The sequence below is a fragment of the Macaca mulatta genome, chromosome 4 (assembly GCF_049350105.2).
Source record: "Macaca mulatta isolate MMU2019108-1 chromosome 4, T2T-MMU8v2.0, whole genome shotgun sequence".
Lineage (NCBI taxonomy): Eukaryota > Metazoa > Chordata > Mammalia > Primates > Cercopithecidae > Macaca > Macaca mulatta.
In genome coordinates, this window is record NC_133409.1 from 14,819,831 (window position 1) to 14,837,149 (window position 17,319).

At 39.1% G+C, this 17,319-nt stretch overlaps 1 protein-coding gene across 3 annotated transcripts in view; it reads left to right on the top strand.

Annotated features, from left to right (window-relative positions):
* FIG4 (FIG4 phosphoinositide 5-phosphatase) overlaps positions 1-17,319 on the top strand; it is a 125,346-nt gene that overhangs the window by 48,456 nt on the left and 59,571 nt on the right. For all 3 annotated transcript variants that reach the window (XM_077998473.1, NM_001172433.2, XM_077998474.1), the window contains 7 exon segments: positions 1,134-1,234; positions 2,771-2,933; positions 3,337-3,434; positions 11,998-12,131; positions 13,935-14,051; positions 15,789-15,834; positions 16,855-17,003. In XM_077998473.1, coding sequence (XP_077854599.1) covers positions 1,134-1,234; positions 2,771-2,933; positions 3,337-3,434; positions 11,998-12,131; positions 13,935-14,051; positions 15,789-15,834; positions 16,855-17,003 — 808 coding nt within the window.

Sequence of the window (17,319 nt, forward strand, 5' to 3'; positions counted from 1 at the left end):
AATTTAAACAATGAATCTAGTCTCCTGGTTATCAAGCATTTAATGAATTCTGGAAGTCTATATGAGATAGAGTAGCTTTTGATAACAGTAGCTTCTGAATACTACAGACCAGGCAGTAGTTGTACACACATTATTTCACCTAGTCCTCCTGACCAACTTTGGTTACTTTATTGTTACTCCATTTTATAGAAGATGAGACTTGGCTCAGAAAGTTAAGTAAGGTGACATAACTAATAAGCTGTATATTGGTTAAGCAGTTCACAATAAATTATTCAGTGTTCAGGATTTGCAGGTAGGTGACAAATTTTGACTGCTTTTAGAGTCTTATACTCAGTTATATCCTCAGTGTTACATATTACTCATAATTTAAACAACCTATTAGATGGCACATGTTCTCTCTGAGAGGTGTATGATCTTGGAAGACTAAGGGAGGTGTATTAGTCCATTCTCACACAGCTATGAAGAACTACCTGAAACTGGGTAATTTATGAAGAAAAGAGGTTTAATTGAGTGTAGGCTTAATAGGAAGCCTGACTGGGAGGCCTCAGGAAACTTACAATCACGGTGGAAGGTGAAGGAGAAGCACGCACATCTTCACAATGGCAGAGCAGGGGAGAGAGCGAGTGAAGGGGGAAGTGCCACACACTTGCAAACAACCAGATCTTGTGAGAACTCACTATCACAAAAACAGCAAGGGGGAAGTTTGCCTCCATGATGCAATCACCTTCCACCAGACTCTTCCCTGACACATGGGGATTACAATTCAAAATGAGATTTGGCCGGGGGCACAGAGCCAAAGCATATCAGAAGGATTAGCTGTTTACATTACTTGTTTATATCCTTTACTTAGCCATAGGGCTTCCCTTGACCAGTAACCGTACACCTGCTTACCATTTCCTCTGAAATTTATGGAATGCACTCCTTAGTTAGGTTGGATATTGCCTTCCCTTTGTAGCTGAACTGCAATTCTGAAGAAACCGTTAGATCCAGTGCTGTTCCATTCTTGGGTGGAGCTTTTGGTGTTCTTTAAGCCATTGGACTAGCTGTATCTAAATGTGTATGTAAGGTATAATGACTCTGTTGGTCTTATGTGACAGTCATGAATGCTAAACAACCTTAACTTGCTTTCTAAGAGCTGTTGATCTATGGACGACCAGTGTATGTTACTCTAATAGCTAGAAGATCAAGTAAATTTGCTGGCACCCGTTTTCTTAAAAGAGGTGCAAACTGTGAGGTAAGATGACAAACAGTATCTTCACTGAACTTTAAACTTTGGTATCAGCTTTGCTGATGTAGAAGCACAGTGAAATTTTAAAACATGAAATTTCTTAGTTTGGGATGTTATCAAGAGAATACAGTTGCCATTTGGTATCAACAAGGGATTGGTTCTAGGAACCCCCTTCCCATCCAAAATCCACAAATGCTGAAGTCTCTTATATAATATGGCCTAGTGTTTGCATATAACCTATGTACACTCATCTGTATACTTTAAGTCATCTCTAGATTACTTCTAATATCTAATATGATGTAAATGCTATGCAAATAGTTCTATTACTATATCGTTAAGGGAATAACGACAGTAAAAAAGGTCTGCACGTGTTCAGTTCAGATGCAACCGTTGTAGTCCTAACTACATTTTCTATCTGAGATTGGTTGACTGTGGAGGGAACCCATGGATGTGGGGGGCTGACAATAATTAATACTCCAGTGCATCTGAAACATGTGAGAAGTATGACTAATAAACAGATGTTCTGAAAAGTCAGCCATCTTAGAGTTATGCAGTGCTTTGAGGAATTATAAAATGTCTAATGTTGTGGAGGGTGAGCCATTTCTATAATATGTGGTACATGTTTAATGTAGAGACAAAAATAGCAAAGCACCTCCACCCAAGTAGAAGGCAGCACTCATCACGGGAAGTCAATTCTTGATAAGAAGATGAAGTGGAGCAAGATACGGGAAACCTTTGCCCTCTTTGTCTTTTTTGCCCAGACTCCTTTTTCTGTTCACCGTTAGAAAATAACAACAGCAAAAATGCAGCCATCCTTCCATCAGCCGTGTTCTCTCCTTTGAGTGCTCCGTCTCTGTTTGCAATAGACAACTTGAGTCTTGAGTGGATGTGTGATTCGGTAGACAGATTGAGTGAGGCATTGGATTTTGATCCTGGCTTAAAATAGCAACATTGTTCTTAAAATTATATCAACAATGAAAATTGTTACAGCTGATGCTTTAAAATATCAGGATTTTGCAACTATATTATTTGCTTTTGAATATTCAAAGGATAATCAGACATGTTATTACTGCCTCTAAAATTATTCTTTATTATGTCCTTATATACTTCTATAAGTACCTCAAAACCCTATTTTTTCCTTTTGTCCATCAGGCATTATATGAATCTCACTCTTTTGTTCTTTTATGTCATTTTGGTCGTCAGAATTGAATTTTGATATTCTTCTAGTCTTCCTTACCTCCTGTGTAATTTCGTGTAATTGTCGTTTCTTTCCCTCTCTCGCCTTTATTTAAACCAGCTGTTTCCTATCTGACTTATATTATTAGAGATTAATTTGGTTTTTTCCTAGTCTATTCTCTGCTACTTTTAATTGCCTTCTTTATTATATTTTAATGGTTTTGCTTTTCTAATGTGCATATTGAATATTGATCGATGTTTACCTCTCAAAACTTTCAAAGAATAGGAATTATAAGTTCATTGAAAGTTATTTCATTAAACATTTCTAAGAACATAATGTATTTTTCAATGCACCTTTCTTTTCAGGGTGATGTTGCAAATGAAGTGGAGACTGAACAAATACTTTGCGATGCTTCTGTGATGTCTTTCACTGCAGGAAGTTATTCTTCTTACGTACAAGTTAGAGGATCTGTGCCCTTATACTGGTCTCAGGACATTTCAACTATGATGCCTAAACCACCTATTACATGTGTGTGGAGCCATGTTTTTAATAATAACTCCTGTCCTTACATTTAGAGATAGTGAACTGTTGTCACAGAAACCTCATAAATACTTAGGTTTTCACGAGGTTTTAGTCCTGGAAGGTAGTTAATTTAGAAGAGGAATTTCTGTTTTTCTTACGTAATAAATTTATATTTAATTTTGACTGTTAGTAAATTATTTTTATTTTGCTTCAGAAATGTAAGAATCATTCAAATGTAATAAATACATGATGAATAAGTGTCTAGTGAGCACCTTAAGAAGGATCTGGGAAGTGAAGCTATTGAAAGATTAGTCAAATTCCATTTCTTTAAAAAAAACAACCCTATGCTTCTTTTATTTTTGCTTTGCAATTTTCATTCAGGTGCTTTTTCATCTTTTTTCCTTCTTAGTGGATCAGGCAGATCCATTTGCACATGTGGCTGCCCTTCACTTTGACCAGATGTTTCAGAGGTTTGGCTCTCCCATCATCATCTTGAATTTGGTGAAGGTATGATGTGCTCATCTGTTTGGTTATGAGATTCAGACACTCTGGGAAGCCTCTTCCTCAACACAGTGGGGGTTAACAAGCCGTGCTTTCCCTCTCCCTAGTGGAGAGACGTGCAGATTATTATGCTGGGACAGCTCACTGTGTCTGAGCTGAGTCACTTTTCTTTGGCCTCAGATTCCATGTGGCTTCTTCTCTGCATGGCTGAAAAAAACCAGTAGTATTTCTCTAAGGGAGTAGAGTGATTCAGTATATCAGGAAATCATTGTGTCCTGATTTCCTTGTGTGAATTAGATGTAGGTGAAACTTCTGCCTTAGTTCCCAGGACAACCTGGAGAAAGAAGCATGAAAATCAAACTATCACAGCGTCAACTTTACAGTCAGCTCCCTTGAAAATCCATAAGCTCCCCTGGGCAAATTAATTTATAATAATAGGATCAAAAGGCTAGATTCATAAACTAGGGTACTGTTGTTTCTCAGGGATCAGGTGGGCTTGTGAGAAGCCCAGACAAGGTGGTATTAGCCTCATAGTTCCCTGCTTTCTTGGCAGAGTACATGGACTAGTCAGCGTATCTATCTATATGAATGGGCATACAGGTCAAAGGCTGAGAATAGGAGGCAGGGAGATCACACAATAAGTTTTATCTGCATCTGTGGCAGCCAAGTGAATTGAAAGACTCTCGGTCAGAAGCCAAGAAGACCCTGAGAGTATGAAAAGCAAGGGCGTTGTTACATCATGTGCTCGTGGTGGTGCCCAAGCATCTAGTACTGTCTGAGGTTATTCTGAGAGGTTGGTTAATAAATGTAAATGAATTTACTAAAAAACCAAGGAAGCCTGTGACCCTGTGTCCATTTAGTGAGTCATTAATTTTTATTTATTTATTTTTTATTATACTTTAAGTTCTCGGATACATGTACAGAACGTGCAGGTTTGTTACATAGGTATACATGTGCTGTGGTGGTTTGCTGCACCCATTAACCCTTCATCTATATTAGGTGTTTCTCCTAATGCTATCCTTCCCCTATCCCCCCACCCCCTGACAGGCCCCAGTGTGTGATGTTCGCCTCCCTGTGTCCATGTGTTCTCATTGTTCAGTTCCCACTTATGAGTGAGAACATGCAGTTTTTGATTTCCTGTTCCTGTGTTAGTTTACTGAGAATGATGGTTTCCAGCTTCATCCATGTCCCTGCAAAGGACATGAACTCATCCTTTTTTATGGCTGCATAGTATTCCATGTTGTATATGTGCCACATTTTCTTTATCCAGCCTATCGTTGATGGGTATTTGGGTTGGTTCCAAGTATTTGCTATTGTGAATAGTGCTGCAATAAACATATATGTGCATGTGTCTTTATAGTGGAATGATTTATAATCCTTTGGGTATATACCCAGTAATGGGATTGCTGGGTCAAATGGTATTTCTGGTTCTTGATCCTTGAGGAATTGCCACGCTGTCTTCCAAAATGGTTGAACTAATTTACACTCTCACCAACAGTGTAAAAGCGTTCCTATTTTTCCACATCCTCTCTAGCATCTTCTTTCCTGACTTTTAAATGATCGCCATTCTAACTGGCATGAGATGGTATCTCATTGTGGTTTTTTTGATTTGCATTTCTCTAATGACCAGTGATGATGAGCCTTTTTTCGTATGTTTGTTGGCCACATATTAATGTCTTCTTTTGAGAAGTGTCTGTTCATATCCTTCGCCTACTTTTTGATGGGGTTGTTTTTTTCTTGTAAATTTAAGTTCCTTGTAGATTCTGGATATTAGACCTTTGTGAGATGGAGAGATTCTACAATGTTCTCCCATTCTGTAGGTTGCCTGTTCACTCTGATGTTAGTTTCTTTTACTGTGCAGAAACTCTTTAGTTTAATTAGATCCCGTTTGTCAATTTTGGCTTTTGTTGCCGTTGCTTTTGGTGTTTTAGTCATGAAGTCTTTGCCCATGCCTATGTCCTGAATGGTATTGCCTAGGTTTTCTTCTAGGGTTTTTATGGTATTAGGTCTTACATTTAAATCTTTAATTCATCAACTTAATTTTTGTGTAAGGTGTAAGGAAGTAATTTATAGATTCAATGCCATCCCCATCAAGCTACCATTGACTTTCTTCACAGAATTAGAAAAAACTACTTTAAATTTCGTATGGAACCAAAAAAGAGGCCATGTAGCCAAGATAATCCTACGCAAAAAGAACAAAGCTGGAGACGTCATGCTACCTGACTTCAAACCATACTACAAGGCTACAGTAACCAAAACAGCATGTTACTGGTACCAAAACAGAGATATAGACCAATGGAACAGAACAGAGGCCTCAGCAATAACACCACACATCTGCAACCATCTGATCTTTGACAAACCTGACAAAAACAAGCAATGGGAAAAGGATTCCCTATTTAATAAATGGTGCTGGGAAAACTGGCTAGCCATATGCAGAAAACTGAAACTGGGTCCCTTTCTCACACCTTATAGTCAGTCATTTACCAAGTATTTTTGAGAGTTTCCTATGTGCCAAGGCAGTTCCATATACAGCTCCTACCTCGAGCTAACAGCCTGTTGTAGGAGATGGTGAGGTAATGCAGAGGCACCAGTACAAGGCAAATGGTGCAATAAGAGCTTATAATGGAGAGAAGTCTTTCCTGAGAACAGGATGAGTTAGCATCAACCTGAAGGAAGAGGCATTAACCAGGTCAATGGGAAAGAGAATGGTCTTCAACTCAGAGCACAGCATGCACAGAGTCCCTAGGACAGGAGGAAGTGTGGTGGGTTGGAGGAAGAAAAGGGGGTTCTCTGTGGTTGGGGCCCAGAGGGTGAGGACAAGATGCTTGTTGTGAGATGAGGCTAAAGAGATGGTTATGGCCAGACCATGCAGGGTATTGTAGGCTGTATTAATGAGCCTGACCTTCTTCCTGAGAGTAATGGAAGGTCATTAAGAATCTTGCATGGTTGAGAGGATCCTTGTCATATTTATGTTTTGAAAAGATTACTGTGACCTCAACATAGAAAACAAATGGATCAGTACAAGGCTAACGTCAATGCTGGAAGACCAGATAGGAGGCTGTTATAATTGTCCAGAAAAGAGGTGATTATGCCTTAAACCAGGGTGGTGTGGTGGAGATGTAGAGAAGTGGACAGTCAGTAGACTTGGTGATGTGCTGGATTTGAAATGAGGGGACGGGGGATGTCAGACTCAATTCCCAGGTTTCTGGCTTACTCAGGTGGGTGAATGGTGATGCCATTCACTGAAATACAGAACACTGACTGGGTTTGTTGGAGGAAGATCATGGGTGTAGCTTGGATATACTGAGTGAGGTTTGAGGTATGCTTGAGTCCTCTAAACGGAGGTAACAGTTCAGGGCATGGTTCAGGAGCTCAGAGGAGAGGTCTGGGCCCAGATGTGATTTTTGTAACTCTGTTTACAAGTGACATTTGAAGGCATGGGCATGGATGAGATGCCCATGTGGAGAGTATAAAGTAAGAAGGAAAAACCTCAAACCTCATCTTGGGGGATCTCCAGCTCTGAACGCCCAGTTAGAGTGGCTGAATCTCCAAAGGAGTCAGAGAAAAAAACAGCCAGAGGAGTGGGAAGAAAACCAGGAAGTGCTGTGTTAGGAATACCAAGAGAAAGCGTGTTTCACAATGAAGGAAGTGAATGATCAGCAGCATCAAATGCTGAGGGCTCAAGTAAGATGAGGATGGAAAAATTGTCCGTTAGTGTTAGCATCATGGAGGGCACTGATTGAAGTGGACCGAGTGTGGGATAACAGTGAGAAAGTGGGAGCAGTAAGTATTTACTCTTCCCCCAATAGGAGTACCCAGTAAAAGATGGCATTTTTATTTTTTAAAAGAGATCATACCGATACGTTTAAAAGCCTATGGGGAGGATACATTTGAAAGGGAGAGTTGTCTGACACAGGAGAGAAAAGGAATGATCCGTGATTTCATGTACTTAAGAAAGTAGGAAATGATGAAATCTGAAGCATACATGGTAGAATTATTATTTTATTTTTGAGACAGGGTCATGCTCTGTCACCTAGGCTGGAGTGCATTGGCAAGATCGTAGCTCACTGCAACCTTGAACTCCTGGCCTTAAGTAATCCTCCCACCTCAGTCTCCCAAAAGTGCTGGGATTACAGTCATGAACCATGGCACCTGACTGCAATTATTTTAATGAAGAGACAGAGAATAGTAAGGGTTCGGGCATGTGTGTATTTGTGAGCATGCACATTCCATTCTGATGGCTTTAATTTCTCCTTAAGGTAGGAGGAATGATCATGCTGAGAGTGGAGGTTTGAAGGGAGTGGAGAAGGTTTAAGTCTTGTGTACATAAGAGGATGAGTTGACTAGAAACCTGCAGGAAGTACCAAGAGCCAATTTCAAGTTGGTAATCATGATTTCTTAAATGGAATCATTTTACTGTTGCCTGCCTTCTTCCAGCAGGCTTGTGAATGAGTGTAAGCACAGGTAAAATAATAATTGGGTTTATTTAGTTTCATCAGACAGGTGTGACATAAAAAGACAGGATTTTGACAATATTGTGATTGAAGTGGAACATGAAATCTGAGCCAAATAAGGACAGGGCTAAAAGAACAGGGCTGCTGGAGAAAGTGGAGATGTCAGTGGATTGCAGTCCTCATGAGGTGGGGTATTTAAAGCAAGCAATGTGGAAATAAAAGAGGTCACGAATAAGAAATGTTGAAGAAAGAGCAGCCTATGATAATGAATTGGTCTAAGATGTGAGAGTGGGAATGGGGATTTAAAGTGGAAAAGGAGGTGGAGATACTGAAAGTCACCCAGTGTATTAGTCTGTTTTCATGCTACTGATAAAGACATACCTGAGCCTGGGTAATTTATAAAGAAAAGGGAGTTTAATGGATTTACAGTTCCCTGTGGCTGGGGAGGCCTCACAATCATATCAGAAAGCAAAAGACACATGTTACATGGTGGCAGACAAGAAAGAATGAAAACCAAGCAAAAAGAGAAACCCCTTATAAAATTATCAGCCCTCGTGAGACTTACTCACTACCATAAGAACAGTATGGGGGAGACCACCCCCATGATTCAGTTATCTCCCACCAGGCCCCTCCCACAACACGTGGGAATTATGGGAGCTACAATTCAAGATGAGATTTGGGTGGGGACACAGCCAAACCATATCACCCAGGAGGGAGGCACAGCTTTGGGTGGGGAAGAGACAGTTCCCAGGAGAGGACTGTATAAGTACATGCATGGGCTCAAAGGGGGTGTGTGTGTGTGTGTGTGTGTGTGTGTGTGTGTGTGTTTTAAATCAAGAGTATGGAGGAATATGTCCCCAAACTGGCAGCTAGGGGAGAAGAGTGAAACAGTGAGGCAGTCAGCTTCATTTCTTCCTGTGTTGCTCTTTGTAATTGCATCGCACTAGGGATTGACTTTGTAAAAGTCTGGTTTAACATATGCAAATCAATAAACGTAATCCATCTCATAAACAGAACCAATGACAAAAACCACATGATTACCTCAGTAGATGCAGAAAAGGCCTGCGATAAAATTCAACACCCATTCATGCTAAAAACTCTCAGTTAGGTGCTGATGGAACATATCTCAAAATAATAAGAGCTATTTATAACAAACCCACAGCCAATATCATACTGAATGGGCAAAAGCTGGAAGCATTCTCTTTGAAAATCGGCACAAGACAAGGATGCCCCCTCTCACCACTCCTATTCAATATAGTATTGGAAGTTCTGGCCAGAGCAATCAGGCAAGAGAAAGAAATAAAGGGTATTCAAATAGGAAGATAGGAAGTCAAATTGTCTCTGTTTGCAGAGGACATGATTATATATTTAGAAAACTCCATAGTCTCAGCCCAAAAACTCCTTAAGCTGATAAGCAACTTCAGCAAAGTCTCAGGATAAAAAATCAATGTGCAAAAATCACAAGCATTCCTATACACCAATAATAGGCAAACAGAGAGCCAAATGATGAATGAACTCCCGTTCAAAATTGCTACAAAGAGAATAAAATACCTAAAAATACAATTTACAAGGGATGTGAAGGACCTCTTCAAGGAGAACTACAAACCACTGCCCAAGGAAATAGGAGAGGACACAAACAGATGGAAAAACATTCCATGTTAATTGATAGGAAGAATCGATATTGTGAAAATGGCCATACTGCCCAAAGGAATTTATAGGTTCAGTGCTATCCCCATCAAGCTACCATTGACTTTCTTCACAGAATTAGAAAAAACTACTTTAAATTTCATATGGAACCAAAAAAGAGCCTGTATAGCCAAAACAATCTTAAGCAAAAAGAACAAAGCTGGAGGCATCATGCTACCTGACTTCAAACTATACTACAAGGCTACAGTAACCAAAACAGCATGGTACTGGTACCAAAACAGATACATAGACCAATGGAACAGAACGGAGGCCTCAGCAATAACACCACACATCTACACATCTGATCTTTGACAAACCTGACAAAAACAAGCAATGGGGAAAGAATTCCCTATTTAATAAATGGTGCTGGGAAAACTGGCTAGCCATATGCTGAAAACTGAAACTGGACCCTTTCTTTATACCTTAAACAAAAAATTAACTCCAGATGGATTAAACACTTAAATTTAAGAACTAAAACCATAAAAGCCCTAGAAGGAAACCTAGGCAATACCATTCGGGACATAGGCATGGGCAAAAACTTCATGACTAAAACACCAAAAGCAATGGCAACAAAAGCTAAAATGGACAAATGGGATCTAATTAAACTAAAGAGCTTCTGCACAGTAAAAAACAACAACAACAACAAAAAACTATCATCAGAGTGAACAGGCAACCTACAGAATGGGAGAAAATAGTTGCAATCTATCCATCTCACAAAGGGCTAGTATCCAGAATCTACAAGGAACTTAAATTTACAAGAAAAAAAAACTCATCAATAAGTAGGCGAAGGATATGAACAGACACTTCTCAAAAGAAGACATTTATGTGCAGCCAACAAACATATGTAAAAAGGCTTATCATCACTGATCATTAGAGAAATGCAAATCAAAACCACAATGAGATACCATCACCATCTCATGCCAATTAGAATGGCGATCATTTAAAAGTCAGGAAACAACTGATGCTGGAGAGAATGTGAAGTAGGAATGCTTTTACACTGTTGGTGGGAGTGTAAATTAGTTCAACCATTGTGGAAGACATTGTGGTGATTCCTCAAGGATCTAGAACCAGAAATACCATTTGACTCAGCAATCCCATTACTGGGTATATACCCAAAGGATTATAAATCATTCCACTATAAAGACACATGCATATATATGTTTATTGCAACACTATTCACAATAGCAAAGACTTGAAGCCAACCCAAATGCCCATCAGTGATAGACTGGATAAAGAAAACGTGTCACATACACACTGTGGAATACTATGCAGCCATAAAAAAGGATGAGTTCATGTCCTTGGCAGGGACATGGATGAAGCTGGAAACCATCACTCTCAGCAAACTAACACAGGAACCGAAAACCAAACACTGCATGTTCTCACTCATAAGTGGGAACTGAACAATAAGAACACATGGACACAGAGAGGGAAACAGCACACACCGGGGCCTATCAGGGGATTGGGGGCTAGAGGAGGGTTAGCATTAGGAAAAATACCTAATGTAGATATCAGGCTGATGGATACAACAAACCACCACAGCACATGTATACCTATGTAACAAATCTGCACATTCTGCACATGTATCCCAGAACTTAAAGTAAAACAAAACAAAACAAAAAAAGCTCACAATGCTCTATCTCATTTATGTCTCACATTAATGTTGTGAGGAAGATACTGTTGTTACCCCATTTTATAGATGAAAAAAATGGAGGTGTAGGGAAATTGAGAACATTGCTGAAGGCCACATGGCTAGTGAGTGACAGAGTCAGCACTCCAACCACAGAGCTGTACAATAAAGTACTAGCTTGTCTTGAATGAGAGGCAGTGCAGTGCCTAACTAAAGAGATACCCCAGGCAAGGAGGCAGAAACCAAGGTTTAGTTCCATGAGTCCTCTCAACCTCAATTCATTCAACCACAGTGTAAAAAGAAAAAGAAATACCTGTCTTGGTTATCCCACAGAGTATTTGCAAGTCTGCTTTATGAAGTCCTGTGAAGGCTGTGGAGCTGCTTTCTGCTGTGCTAGTTTAGGAATTGTTCATCCAGACCAGTTGATTTCTTTCTGACCTTCAGCTGGCTAAAGTTGGGGGCTCCCTTTTTCTGGTCCTTGGGAGGGATCTCCTCTGTCAGAGCTGGGTGTGGAGTGTGTGGGCCGTGGCCCATGGGGGGAAGCTGGGTTTCTCAGGATGCAGGGAGGGTACCAGGAAGAAACCTGTTCTCCTTGAATCTTTAAAGCTCATTATCTGTTCACTTTAATGCAGTGGAGCATTTATTTCTTTGTGTTTTTATTATTTCTGATTATTGTAGCTAGGTTTCATTTTAGTATATTTAAGACTTGGATTTTTTGTCTTAGCTTAAAAGTAAACATGTTGAGCCTGTTCTTCTGATTTAAGGGAATTGAAACACTGAAAATGTTTAATTTTTGATGAAGGAACGAGAGAAAAGAAAGCATGAAAGAATTCTGAGTGAAGAACTTGTTGCTGCTGTGACCTATCTCAACCAGTTTCTGCCTCCTGAGCACACTATTGTTTATATTCCCTGGGACATGGCCAAGTATACCAAAAGGTGAATGATACTCTTCTGCCTGGCTATGATTGTTTGCTTTTCTTATAATGAGAAACAACAGAAAGCTGACCTCTATGGTAAAGTAAATTTTACCCTGTTAATTTCTTTCATGAACCTGTTGAGGGGCTGTTTTGAGTACATCAATAAACTAACCAAACTTTTTTTTTTTAATTTCATCTATCTATCTATCTATCTATCTATCTATCTATCTATCTGTCTGTCTGTCTGTCTGTCTGTCTGTCTATCTATCTATCTATCTATCTATCTATCTCTCTATCTATCTATCTATTTATTTTGCCTATTGTGGATACCATTTGCAACTTGTTTGAAATATCTAGTCGTTTCAGAACATTTCTACCACTATTCCTTGAAGGCATTAGTTTTACTTTTTTCTGTATCATCTGTCTCACTATTTTAACACTTTCTCAGATGTCACTCGTGGATGAACCTGTGGTAATTCCTGACTGTATATAGTAGATCCAGACTCCCTAGTGTAGTGTCAAAGCCTCATCATCTGGTTGGCTTCAGAATGTGATCACTTTTTATTTATCCCAAGGGCTGTTCTCTTCCAGAAAACTGAATCTTCATGCTCTGCCACAAATGTAGCAGCCAAAGTCCTATCCTAAGCCTCCATTCCTATTCTTCACCCTCCCTGGAATGCTTTCCCACCTCTCTTTTATCTTTCAAGATCTGATTCAAAACTCATCTCTTCTAAGGAACTTACTTTTGTTAAATCTTGCATTGTCTTTTTGTTCACTTACTGCACAATCGTACAAGCTCTAGGTTTACTTAAGGTCTTACTTTTTTAAATGTTACTATATCGTTTTGTACTTATTGTACTTTTTTCTAAATCATTTTATACAGTTAGATACACACACCCTTTCCCAGAGTATCAGTTTGGTTACAAGTTGTTGCCATTCATATTATTTTTTTATTATTTTTTAAACATAGTCTTGCTCTGTCGTCCAGGCTGGAGTGCAGTGGTACGATCTCAGCTTATTGCAGACTCTGCCTCCTGGGTTCAAGTGATTCGCCTGCCTCAGCCTTCTGAGTAGCTGGGACTACAGTCATGCACCACCGTGCCTGGCTAATTTTGTTTTTGTTTTTGTTTTTGTTTTTTGAGACAGAGTCTCGCTCTGTTTCCCAGGCTGGAGTGCAGTGGCACAATCTCAGCTCACTGCAAGCTCCAGCTCCCGGATTCACGCCATTCTCCTGCCTCCTGAGTAGCTAGGACTACAGGCGCCTGCCACCACGCCCAGCTAATTTTTTGTATTTTTAGTGGAGGCAGAGTTTCACCATGTTGGCCAGGCTGGTCTCAAACTCCTGACCTTAAGTGATCCACCTGCATTGGCCTCCCAAAGTGCTGGGATTATAGGCCTGAGCCACTGCACCCAGCTGCCATTCATATTATTTTCCAGTTTTTTCTTCTCTGCCACCTGCACTGTGCACGGTGCTCTTTTCACAGCCATTTTATGAATGTATTTTGACTTGACAACTCTTGAGGAGTGAAAGGCTTTGGAGAAAGCTCAGGCAGGGATGTTATATGCCAAGATTAAGGATCACCAGTATTTGATATTAAGTTACAGGTCTTTGTGTCTCTTTCACATCAAATGTTGCTGGTTACTGAGTACACATTGTATTCTAGACATTGTTACATGTTTCTATCAAGTACCAGCCAAGAGATTTAAAAAATTACATCCTTAAATATCATTGCTATAGACTTTACTGGCTTTAGATATAAGGATAAATAGATATTAAAACTTGGCTTCTTCTCACTTTTCTCATTCTTCCTCCTCTCCTCAGCAAGCTGTGTAATGTTCTTGATCGACTGAATGTGATTGCAGAAAGTGTGGTGAAGAAAACAGGTTTCTTTGTAAACCGCCCTGATTCCTACTGTAGCATTTTGCGGCCAGATGAAAAGTATGTATGGTATTTTAAAACTTATAATAAATCATAATTTTTGCTTTTATGGGTATTCTGAATATGAGCAGTTTTTACTACTTGGAAATTGGATGAATTTTGTCCTGGGGGGAGGCACACTGCTCACATGACTGAGTACTGACTGTTCACTGGGGCATGGGAATTCCTTTGTTGGTTACTTACATACCTTGAGATGTAAGCCATGGGATCTGTATCTCTTGCTGCATAGAACAAATGTTACATAAAATAATTCTGTAAGTAAAATTTTCAACAGTGAACTCTATTTTTCAGTATTGAATAGAAACAGACTTTTTTTCTTATAGATTACATACTAACATTTTTATAAAAATAGTATTATTGTATTATGGTTATTCGCTCACAAATCTTTCATTACTATTTTGGGAGCTTCTTCAGATCAAGGATTTATGCTTTATCTTTTAAGAAACCAATACTATATATTTCTGGCATTTTATTTTCAGTTAATGTAGTTAACTACAATGATAAGACAACAGAAAAGAACTAACTACTAGTGTAATGTCTTTGGAAGTAATCCCTTTGTTATAGTTTGCATTGTTTGCACTTGTTTGTTGTTTGAATTTTAGGGCACCCATGACAGGGGTCCCCCAAGACCACTCCCAGATTCAGTAATTCACTAGGATAACTGAAAGGACTCAGCTTATTGTATTCTGGCTATAATTTATTATGGTGAAAGGATATAAAATGACGTTAACAAAGGGAAAAAGCAAAAAGGGCACAGTCCAGAGGAAACCAGGCACAAGCTTCCAGAGTCTTCTCCTCAGTGGAGTCACACAGAACACACTTAATTCCCCCAAGAAACAGGTTGTGAAGCATGGATGAAATGTTGCCAGCCAAGGAAGCATGTTGGAGACTTTATTTTTTTACTGGAGGCTGGTCACATAGGTAGCCTCTGCCTGGCATATGCCAAAATTCTTGACTTCCAGAGGGAAAGAAGGTATTCGGGAAAAACCATATTATTTCTACAAACCATTTCAGCACAGTGAGTCACTCTTATCAGTTCTGGGAATGGTGGAAACCCTCCTGAAATCTAAGTTCCCAGACATTGGCCAAGGGTCAACCTTATAAGCAGGACTTTCTGAGGATAGCAGTTAGGCTTATTAGGTTAACCCTTTTCTGCACAGCACCTTCTTTAAATAATTAAAATATTAACATAATCTATAGTATTTCATAACAAAACATATTCCTATGTATTCATTGCACATGGAGAAAATAAGTAGTCTCTAAAAGGAAATCTGTAAAACGAACCAAAGAAATATAACAAAGCCTCCATGAATAAAAGCTGGGGGAGGTAGAAAATCGTAATATTGAGTTGGGAAAGCTAAGGCTTGGAAGATTTTATTAGAAAGATGCTCTACGATTGTTACTCATGTGTGTAGAGACCCAACAGGAAGTGGGTTTGAATGAAAGCAAGGGAGATTTTGGTTGAGCATGGGTAACAAAAAATGCCAGAGTGGGCACTCGGGCAAATTAAAATGCCCCTTTCCTGGACTCTCTTTGAGGAGAATGTGGTAAGCAGTCCGCCTCAGTCATTTGCATGTTCACTTACCTGAAAAAATGAGAGTAGGCAGGATCAGCTGATTTTTCAGGAGCTGAAATCTCTATTAGTTTAATTCCATGATTCTTAACAAGGAGCTGGTACCGAAAATAAATATTTATTCTGCCATTAACTTTTTAAAAAGTGTTTATTTTTAAACATAGGTGGAATGAACTAGGAGGATGTGTGATTCCCACTGGTCGCCTGCAGGTATACACAATATTATATTCATAATGAACAGAATCTGTATCCATTGTATACTGTACGTTTTCTGTAAGCATTCATGTAGAGACCTGTATCTTATTTAATGCAGAATTATTATTTGAGAATGATTGTTGAAAGTCTTACTTCTAGTCTTTAATGCTTATGAAAAATGTGTAGCTGGCTGGGCGCGATGGCTCACACCTGTAATCCCAACACTTTGGGAGGCCAAGGCAGGTGGATCATAAGATCAGGAGATCGAAACCATCCTGGCTAACATGGTCAAACCCTGTCTCTACTGAAAAGACAAAAAATTATCCGGGCGTGGTGGAATGCACCTCTAGTCCCAGCTACTCGGGAGGCTGAGGCAGGAGAATCACTTGAATCTGGGAGACAGAGGTTGCAGTGAGCCGAGATCGTGCCACTGCACTCCTGCCTGGGTGACAGAGCAAGACTCTGTCTCAAAAAAAAAAAAAGAAAAAAAGAAAAATGTGCAAATGAAATAATATGGCCTATGGATTTTTTGTGTGTATTAAATTTTATTCCTGGAAATAGAAACGCAAACAGGAACATGAAAAGAACAAATTAGAGTGCTTTGGAAAAGAAACCAAGCATATGTAGTATATATGTTAACTATGCTTTAAGAATGATATGGTCCTAACCACTGAATATTTAGGTTGTATAATGAGGAGATATGTCAGAAAAAAGCCCATATTTTGCTAATTGGTACATGTGGAAGTTGTTAGCTATTTGTTTTATTTTGTTAAACTAACAAAGTAAATTCAGATATAGGCCAGAAGATTTAATGATGCTGTTCCAGCAACGTAAGTGAGCAGCATATATAACGTTATGCAACTGTAAACATGTTCTTCATTATTTTGACTTTACATAAAATTGAATAATATTTGTTCAAGAGTAACACCTGCCCATAGACCTTTTTTTTTTTTTTTTGCTTCTTAAATCTAAAGTAGTATGGAAGTTCTTTGGTGATGGAATAATGATTGAAAATCTTAAGGTATTTCTCTTTAGACTGGCATCCTTCGAACCAACTGTGTGGACTGTTTAGATCGCACCAACACAGCACAGTTTATGGTGGGAAAATGTGCTCTGGCCTATCAGCTGTATTCATTGGGACTGATCGACAAGCCTAATCTACAGTTTGATACAGATGCAGTTAGGTAAGTCTTATTTTTTGCTATTTGAATGCTGATAATAGCGGAAGGCAAACCTGGTTAATAATAAGATTTTTTTAATGAAAGTGTTTCTACTTTTAGCTTCTCAAAAATTGTGTTGCTAGAAAACATTATTCAAACTAATTCTGTTTTTCTTATATTTTCTTCTAGTAGTTTTATAGTTTTTGGTCTTATGTTTAAGTCTTTAATCTGTCTTGAGTTGATTTTTGTATACGACAAGAGACAGTGGTTCAGTTTCATTCTTCTGCATATGAATATCCAGTTTTCCCAGAACCCATTTGTTGAAGAGGGTGTCCTTTCC